General features: G+C 43.2%; 1 protein-coding gene across 1 annotated transcript in view; it reads left to right on the top strand.

The window, feature by feature from the left end:
* The window catches only part of DNAH9 (dynein axonemal heavy chain 9), a 377489-nt gene that overhangs the window by 120374 nt on the left and 232839 nt on the right, over positions 1 to 24276 (top strand). The window contains exons 27-30 of the mRNA XM_030799425.1: positions 4060 to 4216; positions 8631 to 8735; positions 19573 to 19730; positions 22911 to 23049. Of these exons, the coding sequence (XP_030655285.1) occupies positions 4060 to 4216; positions 8631 to 8735; positions 19573 to 19730; positions 22911 to 23049 (559 nt within the window). The remainder of the gene's footprint in view (positions 1 to 4059; positions 4217 to 8630; positions 8736 to 19572; positions 19731 to 22910; positions 23050 to 24276) is intronic.

The following is a 24276-nucleotide window of genomic DNA, read 5'->3' as shown; positions in this document are numbered from 1 at the left end:
TACTTTCTGTCTCTTTAATGTTGCTTATTCTGGGCATTTCATATAAACAGAATCTTACAATAGATAGTTGCTTGTGCCAGGCTTTTTTCACTTCACATAATTTTTTTTTATTATTATACTTTAAGTTCTGGGATGCATGTGCAGAACGTGCAAGTTTGTTACATAGGTATACACGTGCCATGGTGGTTTGCTGCATCCATCAACCCATCATCTACATTAGGTATTTCTCCTAACGCTATCCCTCCCCTAGCCCCCAACCCACTGACAGGCCCCAGTGTGTGATGTTCCCTTCCTTGTGTCCATGTGTTCTCATTGTTCAACTCCCATCTCATGGCAGAGCATGTGTCTGTAGTTGGTTATTTTTTAATTTCTGAATAATATTCCATTTTATAGATATATCACATGCTCTTTATCCATTCAACTGATGGACACTTAGATGATTTTCAGTTGAGGCTGTTATAAACAATACCGCTCTGAACGTTTGTGTACAAGTCTTTGTGTGGACATGTTTTCATTGCTCTTGGGTGAATACTAGGAGGAAAATTGTTATGATACTTTTATGTTTAACTTCTTGAGAAACTGATAAGCTGTTTTCTGAAGTGGCTGCCCCATTTACATTTACACCAACAACATATGACGGTTCCCATTTCTCCACATCCTTGACAATATTTATTATTGTCCGTTTTATTTCTTTATAGCCATTCTGGTGGCTGTTAAGTAATATGACATTTGGATTTTAATTCGCATTTTTCTAATGATTAATGATGTTGAGCAACTTTTCACATGCTTATTAGCCATTCATGCATCTTCTTGGGTGTAATCATTGCCCATATCTTTTGCCTATTGTTCGGTCTGTCTGTCTTCTTCTTATTGAGTTTGAAAATTCTTTGTATATTCTGGACATGTTGCAAATGTGTTTGCAGATATTTTGTCCCAGTCTGTTGCTCATCTTTTTTTTTTTCTTAAAAAGCTTTAAGAAAAAAAAATGAGTTATTTTAAAAAAAAACTTTTATTTTAGGTTTTGGGGCACCTGTAAAGGTTTGTTACGTAGGTAAACTCATGTCATGGGGGTTCGTGGTACAGATTATTTCAACAACCAGGTGTTAAGTCCAGTGCCCATTAGTTATCTTTTCTGCTCCTCTCCCTCCCTCACCCTCGCCGCCAAGTAGACCCTAGTATCTGTTGTTTCCTTCTTTGTGCTAATAAGTTCTTATCATTTAGCTCCCACTTATAAGTGCAAACATGTGGTATTTGGTTTTCTGTTCCTGCATTAGTTTGCTAAGGATAATAGACTCCAGCTCCATCCATGTTCCTGCAGAAGACATGATCTTGTTCTTTTTTATGGCTGCATAGTATTCAGTGGTGTATATGTACCGTGTTTTCTTTATCAAATCTGTCATTAATGGGCATTTAGGTTGATTCCATGTCTTTGCTATTGTGAGTAGTGCTGCAATGAACATACGCATGCATGTGTCTTTATGGTAGAATGATTTATATTCCTCTGGGTATATACCCAGTAATGGAATGGCTGGGTCAAATGGTAGTCCTGCTTTTAGCTCTTTGGGGAATCATCATACTGCTTTCCACAATGGTTGAGCTAATTTACACTCCCACCAAGAGTGTATAAGTGTTCCCTTTTCTCTTCAACCTCACCAGGTTAGTGGTGTCTTTTGAAGTGCAAACGTTTTGAATTTTGATGAGGTTCAACTTATGAATTTTTATTTTAAGGACCATGCATTTGGTGTTTTATTTAAGAAATCTTTGCCTAACTTCATTTTATCTTTAACTTTCTTTTTACTTGTGTACAGGAAAAAAAGTGATTTTTGTACAATATATTTATCTTCCATTCTACTCATTTACTACCCTGTATTACAAATTCTAAAAGTTTTACTCTTGATTTTCTTGGGTTTTCTAAATCACTCCTAGAATTTCTAATCATATTTGAGACAGACAAATAACGAGAAGTGTAATTATAACTACTCAAGTTTAGTTACTAGGCATGCTATAATTTTTGCTAGAGAGATGATATGGGTAGCATTGCTCTCAGTTTTGTCACATTTTGAGAAAGACATTTACCAATTAGCATAGGTAAAGAAAAAGATGAGCACTGGACGATGAAGAATCTCATAACCAGTTGGTATAAGGAACAGATCCTAGAATTGGGGCATTTATGCTAAAAACAAAAAATTTTCAAAGTGTAAATATTAAAGCGTTGTCAAAGGAACGGATTTGTTTTAGGTTAGTGCAAAGGAAATTTCTATTAATGCAATTTCTCACGTTGAGCTTGAAACCTGTTGAAACCTCTGGGTCTTTTTCACATGAATTTTCATCTACCCACATCTCCAGTCTGCATATATCCAAGTAGTTGGAAGATTACTTTACATTCATCGCTCTTAAATTGGATTTTGTTGGGTCTGTCCCATCATTTTTCACTGTTAACATTATTTAGAAATTTGTTCTATCGTCTATCTAGTAATTATTTCTTAAGTTATGAGTGAAGACATTAAACATCAGTGAGCTGAGTATGCCTCGGGGCCTCCCTGAAGGTAGATACTGTTGAATTCATGGTCATTCCTCAGTTATGGTTATTGAACCATGTGGTAGACAGAATTCTACAAATGATCTCTAAGGACCCTCACCCTTCTATAATCCCTTCCTTTTTGAGTGTGAGTAAAAACTGTGACTGTGATGATATTATTCCCATGGTTGTGTTTTGTTATATGGCAAAGGAAAATTATTTAGGTAGACTTAATATGATTATATGAGCCCTTAAAAACAGAGCTTTCTCCTGGCTCCTCAGCCAGCAGAAGGGGAAGTCAGATTTGAGGCGTGAGAAGAATTTGACATGCCATAGCTGGTTTTGAAGGTGGTAGGGGCCGTGTGCCAGGTGGTAGAACAGCCTCTAGGAGCTGAGAGATCCCCTGGCCAACAGGGACCTCAGAAGTGAATTCTGCCAAGAACCTGAATGAGCTTGGAAGCAGACTCTTCCCCAAAGCCTCCAGATAATAGTCCAGCCCAGCCAACACCTTGACTCTGGCCTTGTGAGACCCTCAGCAGAGAACCCACCTGGACTCTGGCTCACAGAACTGTGATATAACAAGGGATGTTCTTTTAAGGCACTGAGTGCGTGGTAATTTGTTACACAGCAATAGAAAATTAATACAAGCCAACTATGACTCCACCTACTCTAAGATTATCTGGACCACTTTTCTGTGATAAGCACAGGCTATTCATAGCTGAAATCAAGATATGGCAGCTTTGATATTTTCTTTATCTTCCAGTCGAATATCTGTACCAAAAAAAGAATTTATTGCCTCAAAAATAATACCTTCAAAGTTTGTCGGTTTCCTACTCTTCAAGGTACTTTCAAATATCTTGTCTGATAGTATCCTCATAAGACCCTGGTGGGGCAGATAAGAACAGAACCTGTAGGAGTTATTTTCCCAGGGAAAACAAGACTAATTTTAGTTCGGTGTTAAGAAGATCTTTCAAACAATTAGAACCAGCCCACTGTGGAATGGGCTGCCTTCTAGAATAGTAAACTGTACCTCACTGAAAGAAAAGGCTATATGATCATATTTGAAGGATTTAAAGGGGGAGCACCTGACATGGTGAAAGAGTCAAACTGCCTCACCTTTAAAATCCCTTCCAATGCCAACATTCCTGTGTTCCCACTGGAACCAAACTAAATCAATCCATATCCATGTTGGGACTCATCGGCCAGGATCTCTCTTCCTTAAGGATCTTTTGCCATTGTCACAATTGCCACTGCTTTTGAAGCAGCAAATTTGTCTAAGTTTCTTTGTACAAAGAAAATGCGATGTCATAGATCTTAAGTTAAGGATGCCTTTGTTTTTAAGGTACAAAGAAGTTTAAATAACTTGGCTGAGTCTCACGGACACTTGATAGTGAGGCGAGGTTTGAACTCATTTTGTCACTCCAGAGTCAGCGCCTGAAACAGCTCTAGCATGGTCTACTGGCCCACACTCGCAAGCAGGCCTTAGTCCTATCTCACTGGGCCCCCAAAGATGATGACCTATGCCCTCCCGTGTTTGGCAGGTGCTACATCACCCTGACCCAGTCCCTGCACCTGACCATGAGTGGGGCTCCCGCAGGACCTGCAGGCACAGGCAAGACCGAGACCACCAAGGACCTGGGCCGCGCACTGGGCATCCTGGTCTGTGTGTTCAACTGCTCAGAACAGATGGATTACAAGGTACAGTTCCACCCAGCTTCCTGGGGGTGGGGGTGGGGGATAGGAACTCAGGGCACCAAATCAAAGCTACGATGCATCCGTGTCACCCTGACCCAGCTTCCCCAGGTCTCAGAGCCCAGATCAAGAAGTCTCTGCTTGCTCCTTCATGGTAAAGTTAGACGTTTGAACCCTGGAGTTTTTTGGCCTCCCTATAAGGCTTTCATGTGATGAGGAAGCACAGCCCTTTGTATTCTCATTCCACCAATGAGCTCTGACCACAGATGGCTGACTTCATCTTTTTGAATCTTTCTTTTATTATCTGCAAAATGAAGAAACTGAACATATATCCAAAGTCCTAATTTCCCTATTTGACCTAGAAACACAGAAAGGCTCACAAGTAGCCAAGATGAAGGCACTTGTCTTTGCATAAAAGCTCGACGTATTTGTGCTCTTCTTTAGAAGTGGACATTCCCCAGAATATCAAGAGGGGCAGAATATTCTGCAAGGGCAGGCGTGATTTCTGAAAGCAGGCTAATCAACCCCAACTCAGAGCACAGACACCCACAGAAGACAAGTGCAAAGCTAATATTCCTTCAGGCACGTACCATTTTTTAAGAACCAATGTGTTCCAGGTTCTGAGTCACCGAGAAAAGCCAGAGAAACAAAAGTCTCATGAGGTCACTTCTTTAGCTAGAAATATTCTGCTCACAACTGAACCTTATATAGCTTCTTTTTTTCTTTTTTTTCTTTGTGTTAACTATTCTCCAATTTTTCTTTTTTTTTTCTTTTTTTAATTATACTTTAAGTTCTAGGGTACATGTGCACAACGTGCAGGTTTGTTACATATGTGTACATGTGCCATGTTGGTGTGCTGCACCCATTAACTCGTCATTTATATTAGTTGTATCTCCTAATGCTATCCCTCCCTGCTTCCCCCACCCCACGACGGGCCCTGGTGAAACAAAAATGTAATAACAGATTATCTCCCTCTCTCGTTATTTTTGTTATATTGTATGTGTTTTTATAAACGGCCTTAAGTCCCTTTTGTCAACAGGATGACATGGAAATAAATTTTCAGTGAAAAAAAGTTGCATTAAATAGATTAAACCTTTATATATAAAAGTCATGTGCTATATTGACTGTAAAATAAATTTAATGTAGTTATAATTTTAGAAATAATGCTTGCCATTACCATGTATAGCACTCTGTAAATGAGATTCATCCTCTGTAATTTAATCATTTCTGTAGCATAATTTTGTTGTGTAGAGTTGCAGCATCCTGTGGCACCATGTTTTCTCGTGTTAAGTAAACAAAGCAAGGATCTGGACCCAAAAATCTTGTCTTCCACATGGCCTTCATCCCCTAAATTTTAGCACAGTTGCTTTTATTGATGAACACATTAAGATAATGTTTCTCTTTAAGTCAGGCTGGAACAGAAAGGTGGAGTTTTCTCCCCCCTTTATAGAAATGACCTCAGCCTTAGGGATAATTTTATGTTTCTAGATTTTTCTATAGTTGAGCAATGGCAGCAGCACTGCTAAAGTAAGTAGAGTCTCCCAAAGGGAACATTCTGAAAGATACACTCATTTGGATGTAGAAGACATAGTGTATTGATTGAAGAAAATCAGCCAGATTTCTTCAAAGTCATACCTAGAATAGCAAGCAGGAAATGATGAGTTGGCTCCGTGGCCAGGGGTCACTATGGCCATTTTACTCAATTCTATCAAAACCAATCACTGAACCCTAACCCCACCAATTTTTTTAAAAGTACAGGGTGAACGGGGGCGTCTATCATTATTTTTTTTTTCAACTATAGGCTAAGCTTCCATGGAATACAGGCTAGACACAGGTTAGAACATCATAAATAAGCGTAGCCATAGTGAAACATGCCAGAAGGGAGGTGCTCCCTTCCTGGACACCAAATATCCCAGGTAACCAAACAGCCTGACTAAGCTGTTTGCAAACTTCCTCTACCTTTGTTTTCTGGCTGTTCAGAATTATTTTTTATGGTAAAACACTCACAATCCAGTTAATTTATTGAGTATTGCCATTGCTCAGCATGTGCTGGGCATTGTGCAGGATGCCAAAAACAGATCATATGGGGAGAGAGAGAGAGAGAGAGAGAGAGAGAATAGATGGTAGATGGATTTTAGGTAGATAAATAATAGATGAATGATTGATGAGAGAGAGAGAGAGAGAGAGAGATAGTATAGCCCAATTTTATTTGGAGGGACAAAGGATATATGATATCATCAGGGGAGCTAGTTAACAGATAGCATAACCCTGGGTGCTCATATGCCCTACAAACTTTAGGCCCTGGAATATTCCAGAGTAGGGGGAGAGCCACAGAATGGGCTGGTCAGGAAAGACATGTGGAGGACGTGATACCCAACTAAGGCTCAGTTTTGGGGTTGGTGACAGAGCATGTGGCATTTTCACACATTCTAACCCATTAGAATGTCAGCTTTAAAGCCATGACCAAGTTCTATGTGTGGCCAATATTTGTCCCCAGCCCGCATTCTGACTTCACCCTGTGAGCCCTCCTCACAGGACCTGGCTGGGAGAAGGAGAAAAAGGGTGTGAGGTCAGGAAGAGCTGCTGTGCACTTCTCCAGGGGAGATTTTGATGTGTCGTTCATGAAACTCGCAGCAATATACTCTGTTCAGGTCTGTCCGTAGTGAAAGCTAGAAATAAGTATGGAACAAGGGCTAAGCTACCTTAGAGAGGATCAAAAACAGGAGATAAGGAGGGGAAGGACTGAAAGCCACTGAAAGCATCTCACCTTGAAGTGGGGACTGCAGAAAGAACCTGCAGGCTTCAGAACTGAAGCAAAAGCATTAAGATTGGCAGTCAGATGAAGTGAGAAAGGAAGAACTGGAAGCAGGAATAGGTTTTGGTGAGAGCATCTCAGTCATTCAAACCAGAGGGAATGAGGAACCAGCTGATGTGGTAGTAGACATGGAAAAGCATAAGAAGCTTAAAATATAACAAGGTAAGTGATACCTCGGGAACATGGGCAGGCAGTCAGTGGTGAAGCAAAGAGAGAGGTTGAAGAGGAGAGTCTAGGCTATGGTAAAAGACCCTCGCTATCCCCTCTGCCTTAGAAATCCTATAAGCCGCATCACTTCACTTAGCTCATGAGGGCTGGGTGTGCAGTGAGCTGGGGAGGACAGGAGAACAGCACAAAGACTTGAAGCAAAGGGAAAGTTATTGCTTTACTCTCTTATCCAGCCACTTTCTCTGAAAATGACTGCAGTTTCAGTGCTGAAACATCCTTTATATTATAGCTGCAATACTTTCCCCTCTTGACCTCAATTTGGAGATGCTATTGCAGGGACATCAAATGGTTCCAAACCTGAAAGTGTTTGGAATTATTTCCAACCCTCTCTGTAACAACCGTATTGTGGATACTCCTCTTATCCTGGATGGCAAACCTATAAAACCAGCCACTTTCGAGATCATCCTGGCCAATATGGTGAAACCCTGTCTCTACTAAAAATACAAAAAAATTAGTCAGGTGTGGTGGCGGGCACCTGTAGTCCCAGCTACTTGGGAGGCTGAGGCAGGAGAATGGCATGAACCAGGGAGGTGGAGCTTGCAGTGAGCCGAGATTGCGCCACTGCACTCCAGCCTATGCGACAGAGCGAGACACCGTCTCAAAAATAAATAAATACATAAATATAAATGTAAAAAAAAATGCTGAATAAATGAATGGGACTTTTCCTTTATTTGCATTTCCCTGGCATTTTAATGACGTCTCCTTGCCAATGACCTTGTGAGTGTCTCCCAGGAACCTATCTTTTTGGTTGCCCCATCACTTACCAGTTCATATTGAATACCCAGGATGGTTTTTACTTTTAGGACAGAAATGCATTATTCCCTTGTAAATTCTTTCCCTGCTCTCATTTGAAAAGATTTACCTTTAGTTTTTGTGTGTGTGTTTTTGTTTTTTGGGTTTTGTTTTTGTTTTTTTAACAGGTGTTATCACCCCCTGTCTTTGTCTCCAGCTCCCTCACCACTCTGGAAAACCTGGGTGGTTGGGCATAGATTTAAAGATACAGACATAAATTTTTCCATCAGTGCATGACAAAGGCTGGGTGGAAGGCTTTTTATCTGTATAGCATAAGAAAAATCATCTTTTATTCATTTCCTGGGATTTTGAAAGCTACAGAATCAACAATAATGCAACCCTGATGACATTTTAAAGGGATTTTCATCCAAGTGTCTTGAAAAGGTTCTGTTTAATCCTGTGACTTCTGTTGACACCCCATAACCATCAAACATTTAATTGTTCTTGAAATTTTAATACAAGTTTCTGACCAGTGGTCTTTAGGGGGACTAGAAATATCTATAATAAAGGGGATGGAGAATGACTTCAACATGTATTGATAAGCCTGGCCCGTTGGTAATTTAATCTTTGTGCATTTTCTTGCAGTCTTGTGGCAACATCTACAAAGGCCTCGCTCAGACTGGCGCCTGGGGCTGCTTTGATGAGTTTAATCGAATCTCCGTGGAGGTCTTGTCAGTGGTGGCAGTGCAGGTAGGGGCCAGAAGTTGGTGGGAGCTTTTTGGTCTTCATATTGATTACTGCGGAAGTCTATGTCCTCTTGTTTTCTACCTCTCCTGAGCATCTACGTCCCTTTTTCCCTTGTCATTTCATGCCCCTTTCTCCATCCTCTAAAATCAGGCTCCAGGGAAGCTGTCCTCCAAAATGGGTATCCTTCAGTTACCCACCAAAGTAGAACCATTTACCGGCTTTGGGACTCTGTTTCGTTCTCTGTAAAATGGAGAGAAAGAATATCTGTCCTACCTGCTTCATCTGGGTGCAGAATGTGAGGGCAGAGCTCAGCTCCTCAGAAAGGCCATGTTCTTTGGTTATAAACCAAGGCTTAAATTTCAGTTATTTTATTTCCTATTGGAATCTTTGGGCAAGTTGTTCCACCACGCTCAGCTTAATAAAATGAGGAATACAGCATGAATGGTTTTTGAATGAAATCACTTCTGGGGTGAGATTTTATGTAAGCATGCCACTTGTCTTTCAAGTCATCCAGAAAGCATTTATTAAACACCTACAACATAGTAAGTGTCATGCAAAAGACAGGTGAAGTTTCCCAGTTGAATAGAACGTGATCTCTGACTTAAAAAAAAAAAAAAAAAACTTGACCTCTTGAGATAGATGTGAGTACTTTCAATGTTCCAGAGGTGACTTAAATTCTGACTGAGCATGAGACTTCCAAATGCATTATATTGAAAAGATGGAGAGGATTTTGGATTTGGGTCAGGATCCCGTGAACAGTCGGAGCAGTAGAAGGGTGAAGGGGAACGTTTGAATAAGCTTTTGTTGAAATTCTGTACCAGGTACTTTTCATACATCATCTTTCACATCATGAAAGATCTTTCACGTCTTTCCACCATGGCCCTGCAAGCCACTATTCTCCCCATTAAGTATGTGGAAAAGCTGAACATCAGAGGGGAACTGTATCTTGTCCATGGGTAGACTTTTGGAAAGTGGTAAGGTTGGTATATGCACCCTGTGCCCCCACCAACACTGTCCAGGTGCAGATGTGGGCACTGATCTGGCGTCTAGTGGGTAAAATGCCAGAGGAGAAAATAAGGCCAGAGAGACAAGTTCGAACCCAATAGTAGGAGGCTGAAATGCCTTCCTCAGCAGGCATCAGAGAACCCCCAGAGACATCCGGGAGGGAGATTGCCCCTCTATTTGGCAGCAATATAAAGGAGGGGCTGAGCAGTAGGAAAACTGGTGGCTGAGGGCAAGTCAAGAGTCCCTCCCAGGGATTCTTACTGCAGCTGCACAGGCTCCATTCCCCCCAGGAACCCCATCTCCAAGATAAAGCACATCGTTTGCCAGCATCTATTCCATACGCCTCCCTGTAGGCTGAGCACCCCCATCTCCTGCTAGGGGCGGCTGGTTTCAGAACCCCCATCCTGCCCTTAACAGAGCAAAGCAATCACAAGGGCACCATGTGATGATCAAAGCTGTGGCGAGGTGGTTGGGACAATGATGTGCCTGGTGCTCCTAGTGTGTGCCGCACACCATATAATCGAAAATGGTTTAATTTTGCTTGTGTTTGCTTTTATTTCCAAAGCAGTATGCACACAGTACAGAAAAAGAGAAACGTAGCTATGAGAGACTCTTTGGTCCCTACAGGTTTCTGTAATCCTTTCAGGTGCAGACAAAGGAATAAGGAAAGCGTTTAGCTTGACTGACATTTTTCTAAGGCAAGTGTGCGGGATTGAGGGGAGGGTGGCAGAAGCGGAGTGGGAGGAAACATCATGCAAAAGGTCGTCCCTGGTGGGGAAAGATGACTGAGCCAGCGTCATCCTTGTTCCCCTCTGCCGTGGCAGGAGCCAGCTTCCATCCACATAGGTCCCACATGTGGTCACCTCTCATCCCACACACTGTCATTTTCACAGGTAGGCATGGACATGGGGCTGTGGGTAGGGCACTGAAGCAACCGCAAAGCTGAACAGCAGTAGGGCTCACACCATCCGCAAATCCATGCCACCTTCATCTCCAGCTGCCCTGAAAGCCACAGGCAGTCAAGGGACTCTGCTGGGTCCCTTCACTCATCACTGCTCCAAGGTGGCCTGTCTTTCCATCTCTTGTGTTTGACAGCCACTGACTCTTGTCCAAACTGTTCCTTGATGAAGCTCTGAAAATTGCCAGAATGTGAGGCTCTTCCCTGGTTTCCAGTGGTGAAATATAGTTTTTCCCTTTGTTTGGGTTTGTTCTTTTCAGCAGCAGTTAGTAGAGGAAGGAAGTCAAATGGCTAGCCTGGACACTCTTGGACTGAAACCCTTGACCAGCTTGGCTTGAAAGAGCTGGTTGTGTGCATCTCAGTGGCATCACATGAGTGTAGCTTGAAATGGGCTGTGGTGAGAGTCCTTCCATCATGAAAACTGCCAAATTCTACAAATCAAGGGCATTTTTGCTCTCCTGAAGAGCTGGTTGTTAAAAATTTACCAGCACACCTCTGCCTTGTAAGGATGTAAGCTGAGTGTTGCCAGATCTTTTACATTTTAAAGAGAGACCGGACATCCAGATTTTTGTAAGAAATCAAACGTGTTTCCTGGTCGCTTTCACCTTTGGCTGGTCACTTCACATCCTGGAATAAGGAATAATGCCAGTGTGCGATGCCGGCTCAGCCACTCACTAGCTGTGTGACCTTGAGCATATCCATGTCTCAAGATCCACATCTATAAAGGGAGTTAATAATATCACCTCCTTGAGGCAGTTGTAGTAATTTTTAAATGAGTTAATATCTCTAAAGCACTTTTTAAAAAAGCCGTACAGAGAATAGTCACTCAATAAATGCTTTGATGATGATGATAATGATAATGGTGGTGGTGACATTAGTGATGATGATGATGTTAATGGTGATGATGGTAGTGGCGATGGTGATAATTATGCTAATGATGGTGATGCTGATGATGATGATGGCAGTGGTGGTGGTGGTGATGATTATTCTAATGATGATGATGATGGAGATGATAATGCTGATGGTGGTAATGATGATGGTGATGATGATGATGGTGACGACAGTGATGATGATGGTGATGGTGGTGGTGGTGATGATGATGATGATGGTGACAGTGATGATGGTGATGGTGGTGGTGGTGGTGATGATGGTGACAGTGATGATGGTGATGGTGGTGGTGGTGATGATGATGATGGTGACAGTGATGATGGTGATGGTGGTGGTGGTGGTGGTGATGATGATGATGGTGACAGTGATGGTGGTGGTGGTGGTGGTGATGATGATGATGGTGATGGCAGTGATGATGATGGTGATGGTGGTGGTGATGATGGTGATGGTTGTGATGATGATGATGGTGACAGTGATGATGGTGATGGTGGTGGTGATGATGATGATGGTGACAGTGATGATGGTGGTGGTCGTGGTGATGATGGTGGTGACGGCAGTGATGATGGTGATGGTGGTGGTGGTGGTCGTGGTGATGATGATGGTGACAGCAGTGATGATGATGGTGATGGTGGTGGTGATGATGGTGATGATAGTGATGATGATGGTGGGGGTGATGGTGATCATGATGTTGGTAGTGGCAGTGATAAGGTGATAAGGGTGATGATGATGGTGACAGTGATGATAATGTTAACGATGATGGTGATGGTGGTAATGATGGTGATGATAGTGATGATGATGGTGGGGTGATGGTGGTGATGATGGTGATGATAGTGATGATGATGGTGGGGTGATGGTGGTGATGATGGTGGTGGCAGTGATAACGGTGATGATGATTGTGGTGGTGACAGTGATGATAATATTAACAATGGTGGTGATGGTGGCGGTGTGATGGTGGTAATAATGGGGATGGTGGTGGCAATGATAGGGATGGTGGTGATGATAGTGATAATGATGGTGGTGATAGTGATGAGGATGATTACTATCATTATTATCTGAACACTGCAGGAAATGGGTTGAAGAGAAGTAGAGGCTGGGATACACAGGGCAGGGAAAAAGTGTTCACACCCTGGTCTCACAGGTCTTCTCTGTGCCCTTCACTTCTTCTGAGCTGGACCAACCTCGAGCTATCTTATCAAGCTTAATAATGTACTGATCGATGAGGCAGTGCCCAACAGCCATTGTTCTCCCTGGATGGTAGATAGACACTGAATTTGCTTTATTTTGAAGCTGCTCAACACAAGGTCAGCAATGCATTCTCTAAGAGCACTTAGTTCCTGTTTGTTTCTGGAATCAAATGAAATAAGTTTAACTGGGGGGTCCCTGATGCTGTCACACTCTGATCTAGGAACATACCCATCAGAGACATTTCTCAAGAAAGTGGTCTGACAACAGCCCAGGCAAAATCTGAGCGGGTAACATTTGAAATTGAATACCTATCCAAGGAGAAAATTGCACTTAATTATTCACATGGCAATCCAGGCTGGCATGTTGGTTCAGAAGCCACACCAGCTGCTGACAGTTCTTCGCCACCCTCCCCTTTCCTCCTCTCCGCTCCGTGTCTGTCTGTGCTCCTCTTCCCCGTAACTCCTACAAAAGTGATTATGCTGCTGGTCCACAGCGTCTTTGTCAGTGGACATTCTCATGTCTCCATGAGACTGGACAAGCAAAGTCACATAGCCACTTGGGACAAACATCAGTGTGGCAATTCCAAAAAAAAAAAATTACTCTGCTATTTAAAAAATGCCTAAGGTATTACTTACTTTTTTCTGGAATCTCTTCTTTACTATTGCAATCAGCTGTCTATGCTTTGGGTTATCTGTGCCTAGGGACATGTGCCATGAGGACACACCCCAATGCCCTGTTCGCCTCCATGTCCTCTGGCCAGACCTTCCTGGCGCTTTCTTCTCTTCCCTGCATTACAAGCCCCAATAATGGGTTGGGCAGAGGCAGGAAGCAAGTAGAAGCAGAAGATCAGTCAGCAAAGACTTGGGAGCCCACCATATCAGGACTCCAAGTACTCCAAGCACCAAACAAATGCTCCAGTCTCAGAGCTGAGGGAGCTTCCCATGTAACACCCTTTAAAGAGAAGCTTAAAGTCTAATGGGAAAAAAAAAACCCAGAAACATTAAAATGTTTAAAAATTGGTGAGTGGGTTGCACTTCCTGAAGGCAACAGACTTCAATCTGCCATTGCAGTGGGAAGTGTGGAGCGGGCCAGGGAGGATGTTAAATAGCACATGGCATTTGGGGCAAAGACTTGAAAAGAGAATGACCACAGGGGACCACAAAATGAGCCACTCTCCTAGAATAGAAGGGCCAAGGTAGAGGGGTGATGAGAAAAAGCCAAGATCCCAGTAGCATAGGGCTAGCCCATGACCTCCTTAAAGTATGTCACCTGCACAGAGACAGCATGACCTTAATACTTCACTGAGTCAGATGCAAGGCCCTAGCCTGAGTGGGAGGATACAGGGACAGAACCCTCTGTGATCAGCAGCTTCCAGTCATGAGGGGAAAGATGTCATCCTCATGCAAGAAATGCAGCTCTTATGGTGAGACGGGCACACAAGGCTTGTGCAGATAACAAGGATGACCACTGGATATCAGAGCTGGCTTGCAATATATAGAAGCAAACCCTGGCCGGGCGCGGTGGCTCACGCCTGTAATCCCAGCACTTTGGGAGGCCGAGGTGGGCAGATCACGAGGTCAGGAGATTGAGACCAACCTGGCTAACATGGTAAAACCCCGTCTCTACTAAAAAATACAAAAAATTAGCCGGGCATGGTGGCAGGTGCCTGTAGTCCCAGCTACTCAGGAGGCTGAGCTAGGGGAATGGTGTGAACCCGGGAGGCGGAGCTTGCAGTGAGCCGAGATCGCGCCACTACACTCCAGCCTGGGCAACAGAGCGAGACTCCGTCTCAAAAAAAAGAAGAAAAAGTAAAACCTAGGCAAATTATCCAAATGATAAGACAGAAAATAAGTTCCATGAAAGATGTGCAATTTTAAGGGCCATAGAGGCTGGAAAGAGACAGTAAAACCATCTGGCTGAGGGTCAATTGTGGGCCATGAAACTGGGATGGAGCAGCATGGCCCAGTGGCAAGAACAGTTCATTGACTTTCAGGTAGGTGTCCTGAGAGTGACAGTGGAGGGTGCCAGGCATGGCTGGTGTCATCTAGCCCCACGCTACTCAAACTGTGAGCTTGTTAGAAATACGGAGTCTCAGGCCCCACCCCAGACCTACGGAAACAGAATCTTCATGTTAACACACCCTCCAGTGATTACCACGCACAATAAAATCGGGGACTCTGCGGCTCTGGCACAGTCATCTCAACACTGGCTGCACATTAGCATGGCCTGGGTAATTCTACAAAATAGTAATGCCCGGTGTCCACCCTGAAAAGATGTTGATTTAGTTCCTGCGGAATAGGACCAGTGTATCGGTACTTTCTAAAAACTTTCCACATGGTTCACACGTTCAGCAAATTTTGAGAACCAGAGCTGAGAGAGAGACTGAAAAATGAGGAGAACACCGCTGAGGACTGTAAGTTTGGGTTCACTTCAAGACCCCCAAGACTGAGCCCAGTTTGTCCCAGCCAGTACTCTGCAGGGGCAAAGCCTCTCCAGGCCCGGTGGGGCAGAAGGAAGTGGGGACCCAGGCTCATCTGAGAGAGGGAGAGAGGGGAACCTCTGGCCTTTTCCAGGACCTGGACTTTGTCAAGGCTTCCCGGACCCTGATCATTGTTAAGTTCCAATGATTTGTTCTGCAGACCTCGTTGCTGCTAGATCCTGTCCAGTACAAATCAGGCTAACCAAAATTTCTATGAGCACCGATGCTCCAACATCCTTGAGTCTGTTCAACACCCTCCCGTCTGAGAGAGGGAGGTCAGTATGCAGCTATGAATGGGGCCACGTGGACAGAGGTAGGGATGAGTAGAAATGTAAGAATTGACTGGACTGCAGTGGTTCTCAAATTTCAGCGTGCATCAGAATCACCTGGAGGGCCTGTTCTGACGCACCCCATTGGACCCCATTCCCAGAATTTCTGATTTGATTTATCTTGGAGGTGGAGCTAAGAATTTGCATGGGAATTGGTTTGGACTGAAGGACACATTGTGTGGGATGGAGGTTAAGTACCTTCTATCTTCTCAGCCTCAGAGTCCTCACTGGTAAAACATTTGGTCTAGATCAGGGCTTGTCAACCTCAGCACTATTGGTGCTTTGGGCTGATCATTCTATTTTGTGAAGATCTATCCTCTGCATTGTGGATGTTGAGCAGCATCCCTGGCCTCTACCCACTGAGTGCCGACAGCAACCCCCATTCCTTGCTGTGACAAGAAAAGTTTCTCCAGACATTGCCACACGACCCCTGGGAGAGAAGCATTGCAAACTCATCCCCAATTGAGAACACTGGTTCCTACATAGCTTTCCATTTCTATTTTTATTTTTTTGTTTGTTGTTTTTTTGTTTTGTTTTTTGTTTTTGCTTTTGTTTTTGTTTTTCAGATGGAGTCTCACTCTGTCGCGCAGGCTGGAGTGCAGTGGCACGATCTCGGCTCACTGCCACCTCCACCTCCCAGGTTCAAGCGATTCTCCTGCCTCAGCCTCCCAAGTAGCTGGGATTACAGGCATGTGCCACCAGGCCTGGCTAATTTTTTGTGTTTTTAGTAGAGATAGGATTTCACCGTGTTAGCCAGGATGGTCTCGATCTCCTGACCTCGTGATCTGCCTGCCTCGGCCTCCCAAAGTGCTGGGATTACAGGCATGATTGTCTTTTTAATGGGTGGCAAAATCATCTTTTCTTATTTTGTGGAAAGTATGCCTCTAAATTATAACAAACATGATAGTTTTCAGAGTAAAACAAATTGCTCTGAAAACGTGTATGTTTGATGAGAAACTGGTCTGTGGCTGGCACAGCACTCCTTCTGGTACAAGAGCGTTTGGGGGAAGTAGCTAAAAGCATGTGCTTCGGCACCAGATTGCCTGGCTTTTAAACTTGAGCTGCTCCACTTACCAACTGTGGGGTTTCAGGCAAGTTTCTTTTTTTTCTTTTAACTTTTTATTTTGAACCAATTTTAGATTTATAGAAAAGTTGTAAAAATAGCATCGAACTTCTACATATCTCACTTTTAGCCTCCCCTTAATGCTAACATCTTACATAAACATAGGACAGTTTCTTAACTGCCTTCTGCCTCAGTTTCTTCATCGGTAAAATGAAGATCTGAGACTACCTATCTTAAACAACTGTTAAAAAGCTTTGGATGGAATAATTCACAGAAAATACTCAGAATCGTCCCTCGTACATATTAAGTGCTCAAAAATGTCAGTTATTATTTTTTGTTATTCACTGTGGCTTTAAGATCTTCAGAAAACAATGCATTTTTGATAGAGAAACAGATCCCAATGGGTGAGATGTGCCTGGCAGCCTTAGCTATCAGTTGCCAAACGACCTGTGTGTGTATCTCCATCTGGCTGGGCTTGCATTTAATCCATACATCCCTAGTCCACCTGCTTCTCCACTTCCCTCTCCCTGCCTCCAAGCATCCTGAAAGACCCTCTGGCCTTTCCCAGGACCTGGACTTTATCAAGGCCTCTTGGACCCTGATCATTGTTATGTTCCAGTGATTTGCTCTGCGGACCCCAGTTGCTGCTAAAGCCTGTCCTGGACAAGCCAGCCTAACCACAATTTCTATGAGCACCGATGCTCCAACATTAACTGCATCTTTGAGTCTGTTCAACACTCTCCCTCAAGAGCCCCTCTACAGAATTTTACACAAAAGCACAGATGCCTCCAATCCAAAAGTGCATCATAAATTCTTGCTGAGCGTGAGGTTTCTGGGCTTCGGTGTTTCGAGAGAGAATGCTGAGTCAGAATGAACAGCAGAAAAGGTCCCAGGCTCGTGCCTTAGTCTTCGCCCAAAGGTAGCAGAGCAACTTATAAACGCTAATTAAACTTGCTTTCCCACTCCCTAATAAGGCGAGTGCTCTGTATATTTTATGGACGGGAAGACTGGGGACAAAGGAGAGAACCAGCCTTTGCCAGTCACGTGACTTGCAGGGTGATGAAGGCTGCAAGAGGCTCCACGGCAGAGCTGGGCTGGGCTGTGAGCCCCACGCAAACCAGCAGAGCTTGATCTGTTTGGCCAGCGTCCTGGCTGCTGAAGCCTGCTTCTGCCAGGATGGCATTGATATTCTGCACATAGAAAAGAAGTCTCGGTTTCAAACTAATTGCTGTGAGCTCAAACGCATACAGTCATTAGCGCTTCACTCTGGGAAGGGAGCTGAATCCTAATTGTAGAACTGTCATGCATCCAGGCAAACTGTGTACTCTGGAGACAGCCATGCCCAGTGGTAGGTGGTCCAACTGCACACCACCCCGCCCCCCCCACCCACCGTTTCACACACACAACCCTACAGCCCCACAGCCCCATCTCCACAGAACTAGGCTACCCTTTGCTCTTCTAGCACCCTGGACTTAGCCGACCTGCTGAGGCTCATTCAAAACCTTGCACCGGCCCCAGCTTTTGAGTTTTGCTTCCGAGAACCTGAGAGCCTGGAAATTCCCAAAGACCTTCTGGGGCTGGGCTGTACAAGGCTGTGGGCTAGCCTGAAAGTGTGTCCCTTTCATCTTTTCTCTGTTGCTGATCATTTTTGCTTATGCATTTCCAAGCGCCAGGTGTGACAATAAATGGTTGAATTTCACTTCTGCCTCTCCCACTGCTAGAGAGTAATCTAGAACATAGATCTGACTGGGTCAAGCTTCAGGATAAATCCTCCTCTGACTCCAGTCCACGTTTAAGAAAAAGTCTGATTTTCTAAAGAAAAAAGCACTTGACAGCCCTCTGGGTCTGACCCAGCCTACCTTTGCTCCATCTTTAAAGGGTCACCTGTTCTGGAGGTATAGCCTGGGGGAGGGCTATGAGGAGTTAAACCAAGACAGGGACCACAGTTGCGATGAGGATGGTCACATGGATATCCCTCATGTTAGCTGGTATTTCTAAGCAGTTTTCTTTAGGCTATGTACTTCGTAGACTTTATTTCGTTTACTTAGAACAAGCTCAGCAGGTAACTGTGGCATCCTCACCATCACACAATACCTGAAAGCACAGGCTCCAGGATCCATTTGCCTGGATTCAAATCCTGATGCCCCAATTAGTAGCTGTGTGGCTTTGGGCAGATGTTTCCATCTCACCATGCTTCTGCTTTATCAGAGATGGGGATGATGTAATTGAAGTGCCCCCCTCCAAGCATGGTGAAGCTCAAATGAGTTAATACATGAGAAGTGGTCAGAACTGTGTCCGGCCAGTGGTCAGCCCTAATACACTTCAGCCATTACTACAGAGAGAACCCACATTCAGGGAGTTAAACACCTGTTTGCTGTTCCCTCCCATGCTCTTAGCCACAGTGTCATAAATATGGATGTGGGCAGCCGGATTCATTTTTTTGTTTTGTTTTGAGACGTAGCCTCGCTTTGTCAACCAGACTGGAGTGCAGTAGCATGATCTCGGCTCACGGCAACCTCCACCTCCCTGATTCAAACAATTCTCCTGCCTCAGCCTCCCGAGTGACTGGGATTACAGATGCACACCACCACACCCGGCTAATTTTTGTATTTTTAGTAGAGACGGGGTTTCACCATGTTGGCCAGGCTAGTCTTGAACTCTTGACCTCGAGTGATCTGCCTGCCTTGGCCTCCCAAAGCGCTGGGATTATAGGCATGAGCCACTGTGCCTAGCAGTGGCCAGATTTCTTTTAGACATGCACCCAGGGCCTGTCAGTAAAGGGCCTGGGGTGTGGTCATCATGCCTGTCTTTCAGTGAAAGGGTCCACAGGACAGTTCTTCATGCTGTGTGTGACTACGGGGTTCCAGCTTTAGTTATGATCCCTCCACTAAAAGGCAATTGAGGAATTTCTCGCTGATTGATTGGTTCACCAGGTAAAAAGCATTCAAGATGCGATTAGAGATAAGAAGCAGTGGTTCAGCTTCCTTGGGGAGGAGATCAGCCTGAATCCTTCTGTCGGTATCTTCATCACCATGAACCCGGGCTATGCTGGCCGCACAGAGCTGCCGGAGAACCTCAAGGCTCTCTTCAGGTGAGTGTCAGTTCTGCCCCATGCAAAAGCCCCAAAAGAGAAGTTTCTTTCATTTTTCCACTTAAAATGTGTGACATATATTTTAAAGAAAATTTGGAACATTTGGAAAAGTAGATTTTTAACAACCGTCTTTAATGTCTTTAATGCAGTAAAATTGCTTTTTGCTTAACTGTATTCTGTTCTCCTCTGTATATACATTTTAAATCCATACGTTGGTAGCCTACAGTTGCGGTCTACATAGTTTTGTGTTATTTTGTTTTTTTATTTCATAGCCTCTCATAATCATATCCTAAATATTTTCTTCTATTAGATACTCTTGATAAATCTCATTTCATGGCTGCATACTTTTTTATCAAGTGCATGGTTTACAATGTAATTAACTACTCCCCCATGGTTAAATATTAAGACTTTCTAACATTTAAAATAAATTTATGCATAATGCTGTAATGTACATCTTTGTATATAAATCTTTTTTTCTGTATGCATGATTATTTTCCTTGGCTAGCTTCCCAGAAGTGGAATTACTGTGTTAATGGGTAGAAACATTTTTAAGGCTCTTGATACACATTGCCAAATTGCTTTCTAAAAAGAGTAGTACCCAATTACACTCCTCGTAGCGACGCATGAGAGCACTTCTTTTATTTCACCCTTGCTACCGGTGGACATTGCCATATTTTAAACTCTTCTTTATTTTGATAAGAAAACATAAATACATTTCCTTAAAGGAGCTGGAGGCTGCATTCTTTTTCCACAAAAGAAAAGTTGGCCCAACAAAGAAAATTGAAGAATGCTTCGTGGCTTCTGATTTTCTGGTTACTGAACTTTTACCTAAGTGAGACAGACTGTGGGGAGCTAAGACAAAAACTGTTCTGTCTCATTTTTGGACTGAGAAACACAGTGCTGTCTGTCCGGAGAGGTTGTCAACACTTTACTGGATTTCCAGAGGCGCAGGAGATCACTGGGCAGCTCCCTGAGTACTTCACTCTCTCATTCATGGCAAATTCCTGTGTCGCTGGAGTGATGGGGGCTTCTCCTTCTTCAGCCAGGTCCCTGTGTTAACCAAGAGCTGCTGGAATGCCAACAAGCTGTCTAAACGGGTGCTACAGAATACTGCATTGTTGGCCATTTGTTTCTACAAAGTAATTATTAAATAAGCTTTGTGTTACAAATGATTATAGAAGTAGGTGATCACCCAGATAAGAATTCTTTCTTACCTTTTTTTCTTGCTGAATTTTTTTGCTGACTGAAACTGTCTTTGCCAGTTCAGGGTGCCATAATAAAAATACTGCAGACTGGGCGGCCTAAACAGCAGACATTTACTTCTCACAGTTCTAGAGACTGAAAGTTCAAAAGCAGGGTGCCAGCATGGTCAGGCTCTGGTGAGGGCTCTCCTCCAGGTTGCAGGCAGCCACCTTCTTGCTGCATCCTCGCATGGAGGAAAGAGGATGAGCTAGCTCTCTGGCCTCTACTTATAAGGGCATTAATCCATTCATGGGCATTCCACCCTCATGACCTGATGACCTTCCAAGGGCCCCATCTCCAAATACCATCACATTGCATCTTGGGGGTACACAACATTTAGTCCATAACACATACCCATAGAAGGAAATTTGGAAATAAACAGATTTTTCAAAATAGTAAGTACAAACATCTACTTTTACATTTAATTCTCTCAAAGGCCCTATGAGGTAGATAGTAATAGTTTCTCCAGTGTTTAGTGAAGAAACAGATGCATTCAGCAAATTGCTCGGGGTAGTAACCCTAGTTACTAGGGTTAGCTAGTGAACCAACTAGTAAGCGGCAGAATGCTAGAGTTTGAACACAGAGCCCCTGCTCCTCCCTGCCCCCAGTCCTGTCATCCAGAAACAATCAGTGTAACCATTTGGTATTTTTTTTTTCCAATACTGCATCAGTAGTGCATTTCTTTTTCAAAATTGGGATCAGACTCTATATAGTGTAGTATCCTACTTTCATTAACTAATGTTTCTTTGTGTCATTATATAATTTTGCTTTCACACCACTATTTTTCATGGCTGCGTAGTGTTCTGTTGTACAAATGTATGTTTACCCTTATGTTCAGGTTGCAAAATAATTTTAAGAATTTTAGCATTTGGTTGCTCCTTTGAATTTGAATACAATGTAAAATATTTCAAGAAAAAAATGTGCTCAAATGAAATGTTTTTGAAAATTTTATATCAGTGTAGGGAAAATGCAATTAAAGAAATGTAACAACCTATTACATACCCAACAAATTAATAAAATGTAAGTAATTTTAAAATCAAATGTTTTTAGTGCCAGAGGAAAAAATAAATACAACAAAGCCTTCTATAAATCCCTTTCTATATTATTGTATATGCCATTCTGTGTCAAGATAGGGTTAATAAGTATTAGGTTGGTGCAAACATAATTGCAGTTTTGCCATTGAAAGCAATGGCAAAAACCGCAATTACTTTTGCACCAACTTAATACATACTTTAGGCCTCATCATTAGAAATTTACATTTGTATTCAAACAAGTACAGGATACGCCCTAGGTGTCTAGGCTTAGAGGAGACACACATTTGGAGAATGAAGAATAGGGGAACTCTCAGTTTCTTGAAAGTAATGGCAAAAACCACAATTACTTTTGGACCCACTTAATACATACTTTAGGCCTCATCATGAGAAATTTACATTTGTATTCAGTTAAGTACAGGATAAGCTCTGGGTGTTTAGGATTAGAGGAGATACACATTTGGAGGATGAAGAATAGGGGAACTCTTAGTTTCTTGTAGATACCCAGAGAAACTCTATTCCTTATTCTAAGCTTCGAATCTATTCTAGACAATTTGCTTTACTAATTCATGCCTTGTGTAAGACACAGTAAACTCAAGTCACAAGACTTGAGTGGTAGCTCCAAGTCTGCCCCTGCCTGCTAACATTATCCAGCCCCTTAAGAAGGCGACTTCATTTCCTTTATCCTTATCTAACTCATCTCTAAGTTGAAAGTCTTCATGCTAACTGCAGCAGCACATAGAATAAATTGAAAGTCTTAGATGAAATAATGGCTCAGGTCTTTCCATGAGTTTTTGCACTCACAGATGCCTCCATTGTGATCTCGGCCAGTGCCTATTTTCTTGCAGTCTCCTCTTCAACACTGTACTTGGGAAACTGACTGGGCCTTCTGTCTTTCTACACTCAGGCCTTGTGCAATGGTGGTTCCAGACTTTGAATTGATCTGTGAAATCATGCTGGTGGCAGAAGGATTCATTGAAGCCCGGTCATTAGCCAGAAAGTTCATCACTCTTTACCAGTTGTGCAAAGACCTTCTCTCCAAACAGGTAGGATCTCTAGGGAGGCTGCACAACCAAGCACCGTGCAACAGCCCCAGCTCTGGAAATGTTCTGGAATAAATGTATTAGGAAAACATACTCAGGTTTTCTCATAGAAAGTCACTGTGCCCATAAGCATATCGACAGCTCTGAACACTTCCATAATAAAGATTTATGTTCACTTTTTTAGCTCTGCATTTTTCAAAATTAACCTCAAAACTCCATTTTGTAATAGAATACTTAGCAACACTTCACAGATACCAGCGTCCCATGAGAGACATTACAGTGGCCAATAAAAACCCCTGGAGGAAATGGTCTGTACCTGAAGGGACATAGATGAGGAGGGTTAGGGAAGCAGGTTAGATGTTAACCAGCTTTGAGCTTCTCATAGTTGCTTGGCCGTTACCTGTAGCTTCTGCCTAAGGCAGGAGGAAATTCACAGAAAAATTGCACCTTAGCAAAACATTACCTGCAAAGTTTCTGCCTTGAATGGAGAATTTCTTTTTGTCAAGGATAGATGACCAAGCTTCCCTGGGCTGTCCCCAGTGAGCTTTGGGAATATCTTGTTTTGATTACCTTTACTGCCATAACACAGGCTCTCTCAGCCGTGTGGAGTCTGTCCAAGATGCAGAAAATCCTGTTTTCCTCATACTTCTTTTCTCATTGTATCCCCTCTCTAGGTTCTTTCCCAGCATTGACTTCCACTTTTACAGCTTTATCCCAAACCTCTCTGCTGAGCTCTAAACCTGTACATTGAATGGTCTGTACCACAGCTCCCCCGAGTGTTTAAAAAGCTCCTCCAGCTCAGCATGTCTAAAGCTCATCTCTGTCGGCTCTAAGCCCAAGCTTCTTTCTCCTGCGTTCCCAGCCTCAGTATGCTGACCCCTCATTCACTCATTTGCTAACTCTAGGACCCTGGGAATTACCCTGGACCATTTCCTCTTCCTTGGCCCTATATATAATTTTAAATGAACCCCTCATGATTCTATGTTCTGGATATTTCTCAAATAAGTCTCATTTCCTTTCCCTATTCATTGCTACCACTTGAGTTCCAAGCACCCATATCTTTTGCTTAAACTATTGCAACTGCCTTTCTACTAGTTTTTCCACCTCTATTCTAACTCCTCAGATCTGTTCTTTAGCCACTTGCTAGAGTGATTATTTAAAAACGCTCCTCACTGGTCCTAAGATAGAGACCAATGTCCTTATCACTCTCTGCTAAAGACTGCAGGGTGT

The sequence above is a fragment of the Nomascus leucogenys genome, chromosome 19 (genome assembly GCF_006542625.1).
Source record: "Nomascus leucogenys isolate Asia chromosome 19, Asia_NLE_v1, whole genome shotgun sequence".
NCBI lineage: Eukaryota > Metazoa > Chordata > Mammalia > Primates > Hylobatidae > Nomascus > Nomascus leucogenys.
This window is presented reverse-complemented; position numbering and strand designations above follow the sequence as displayed.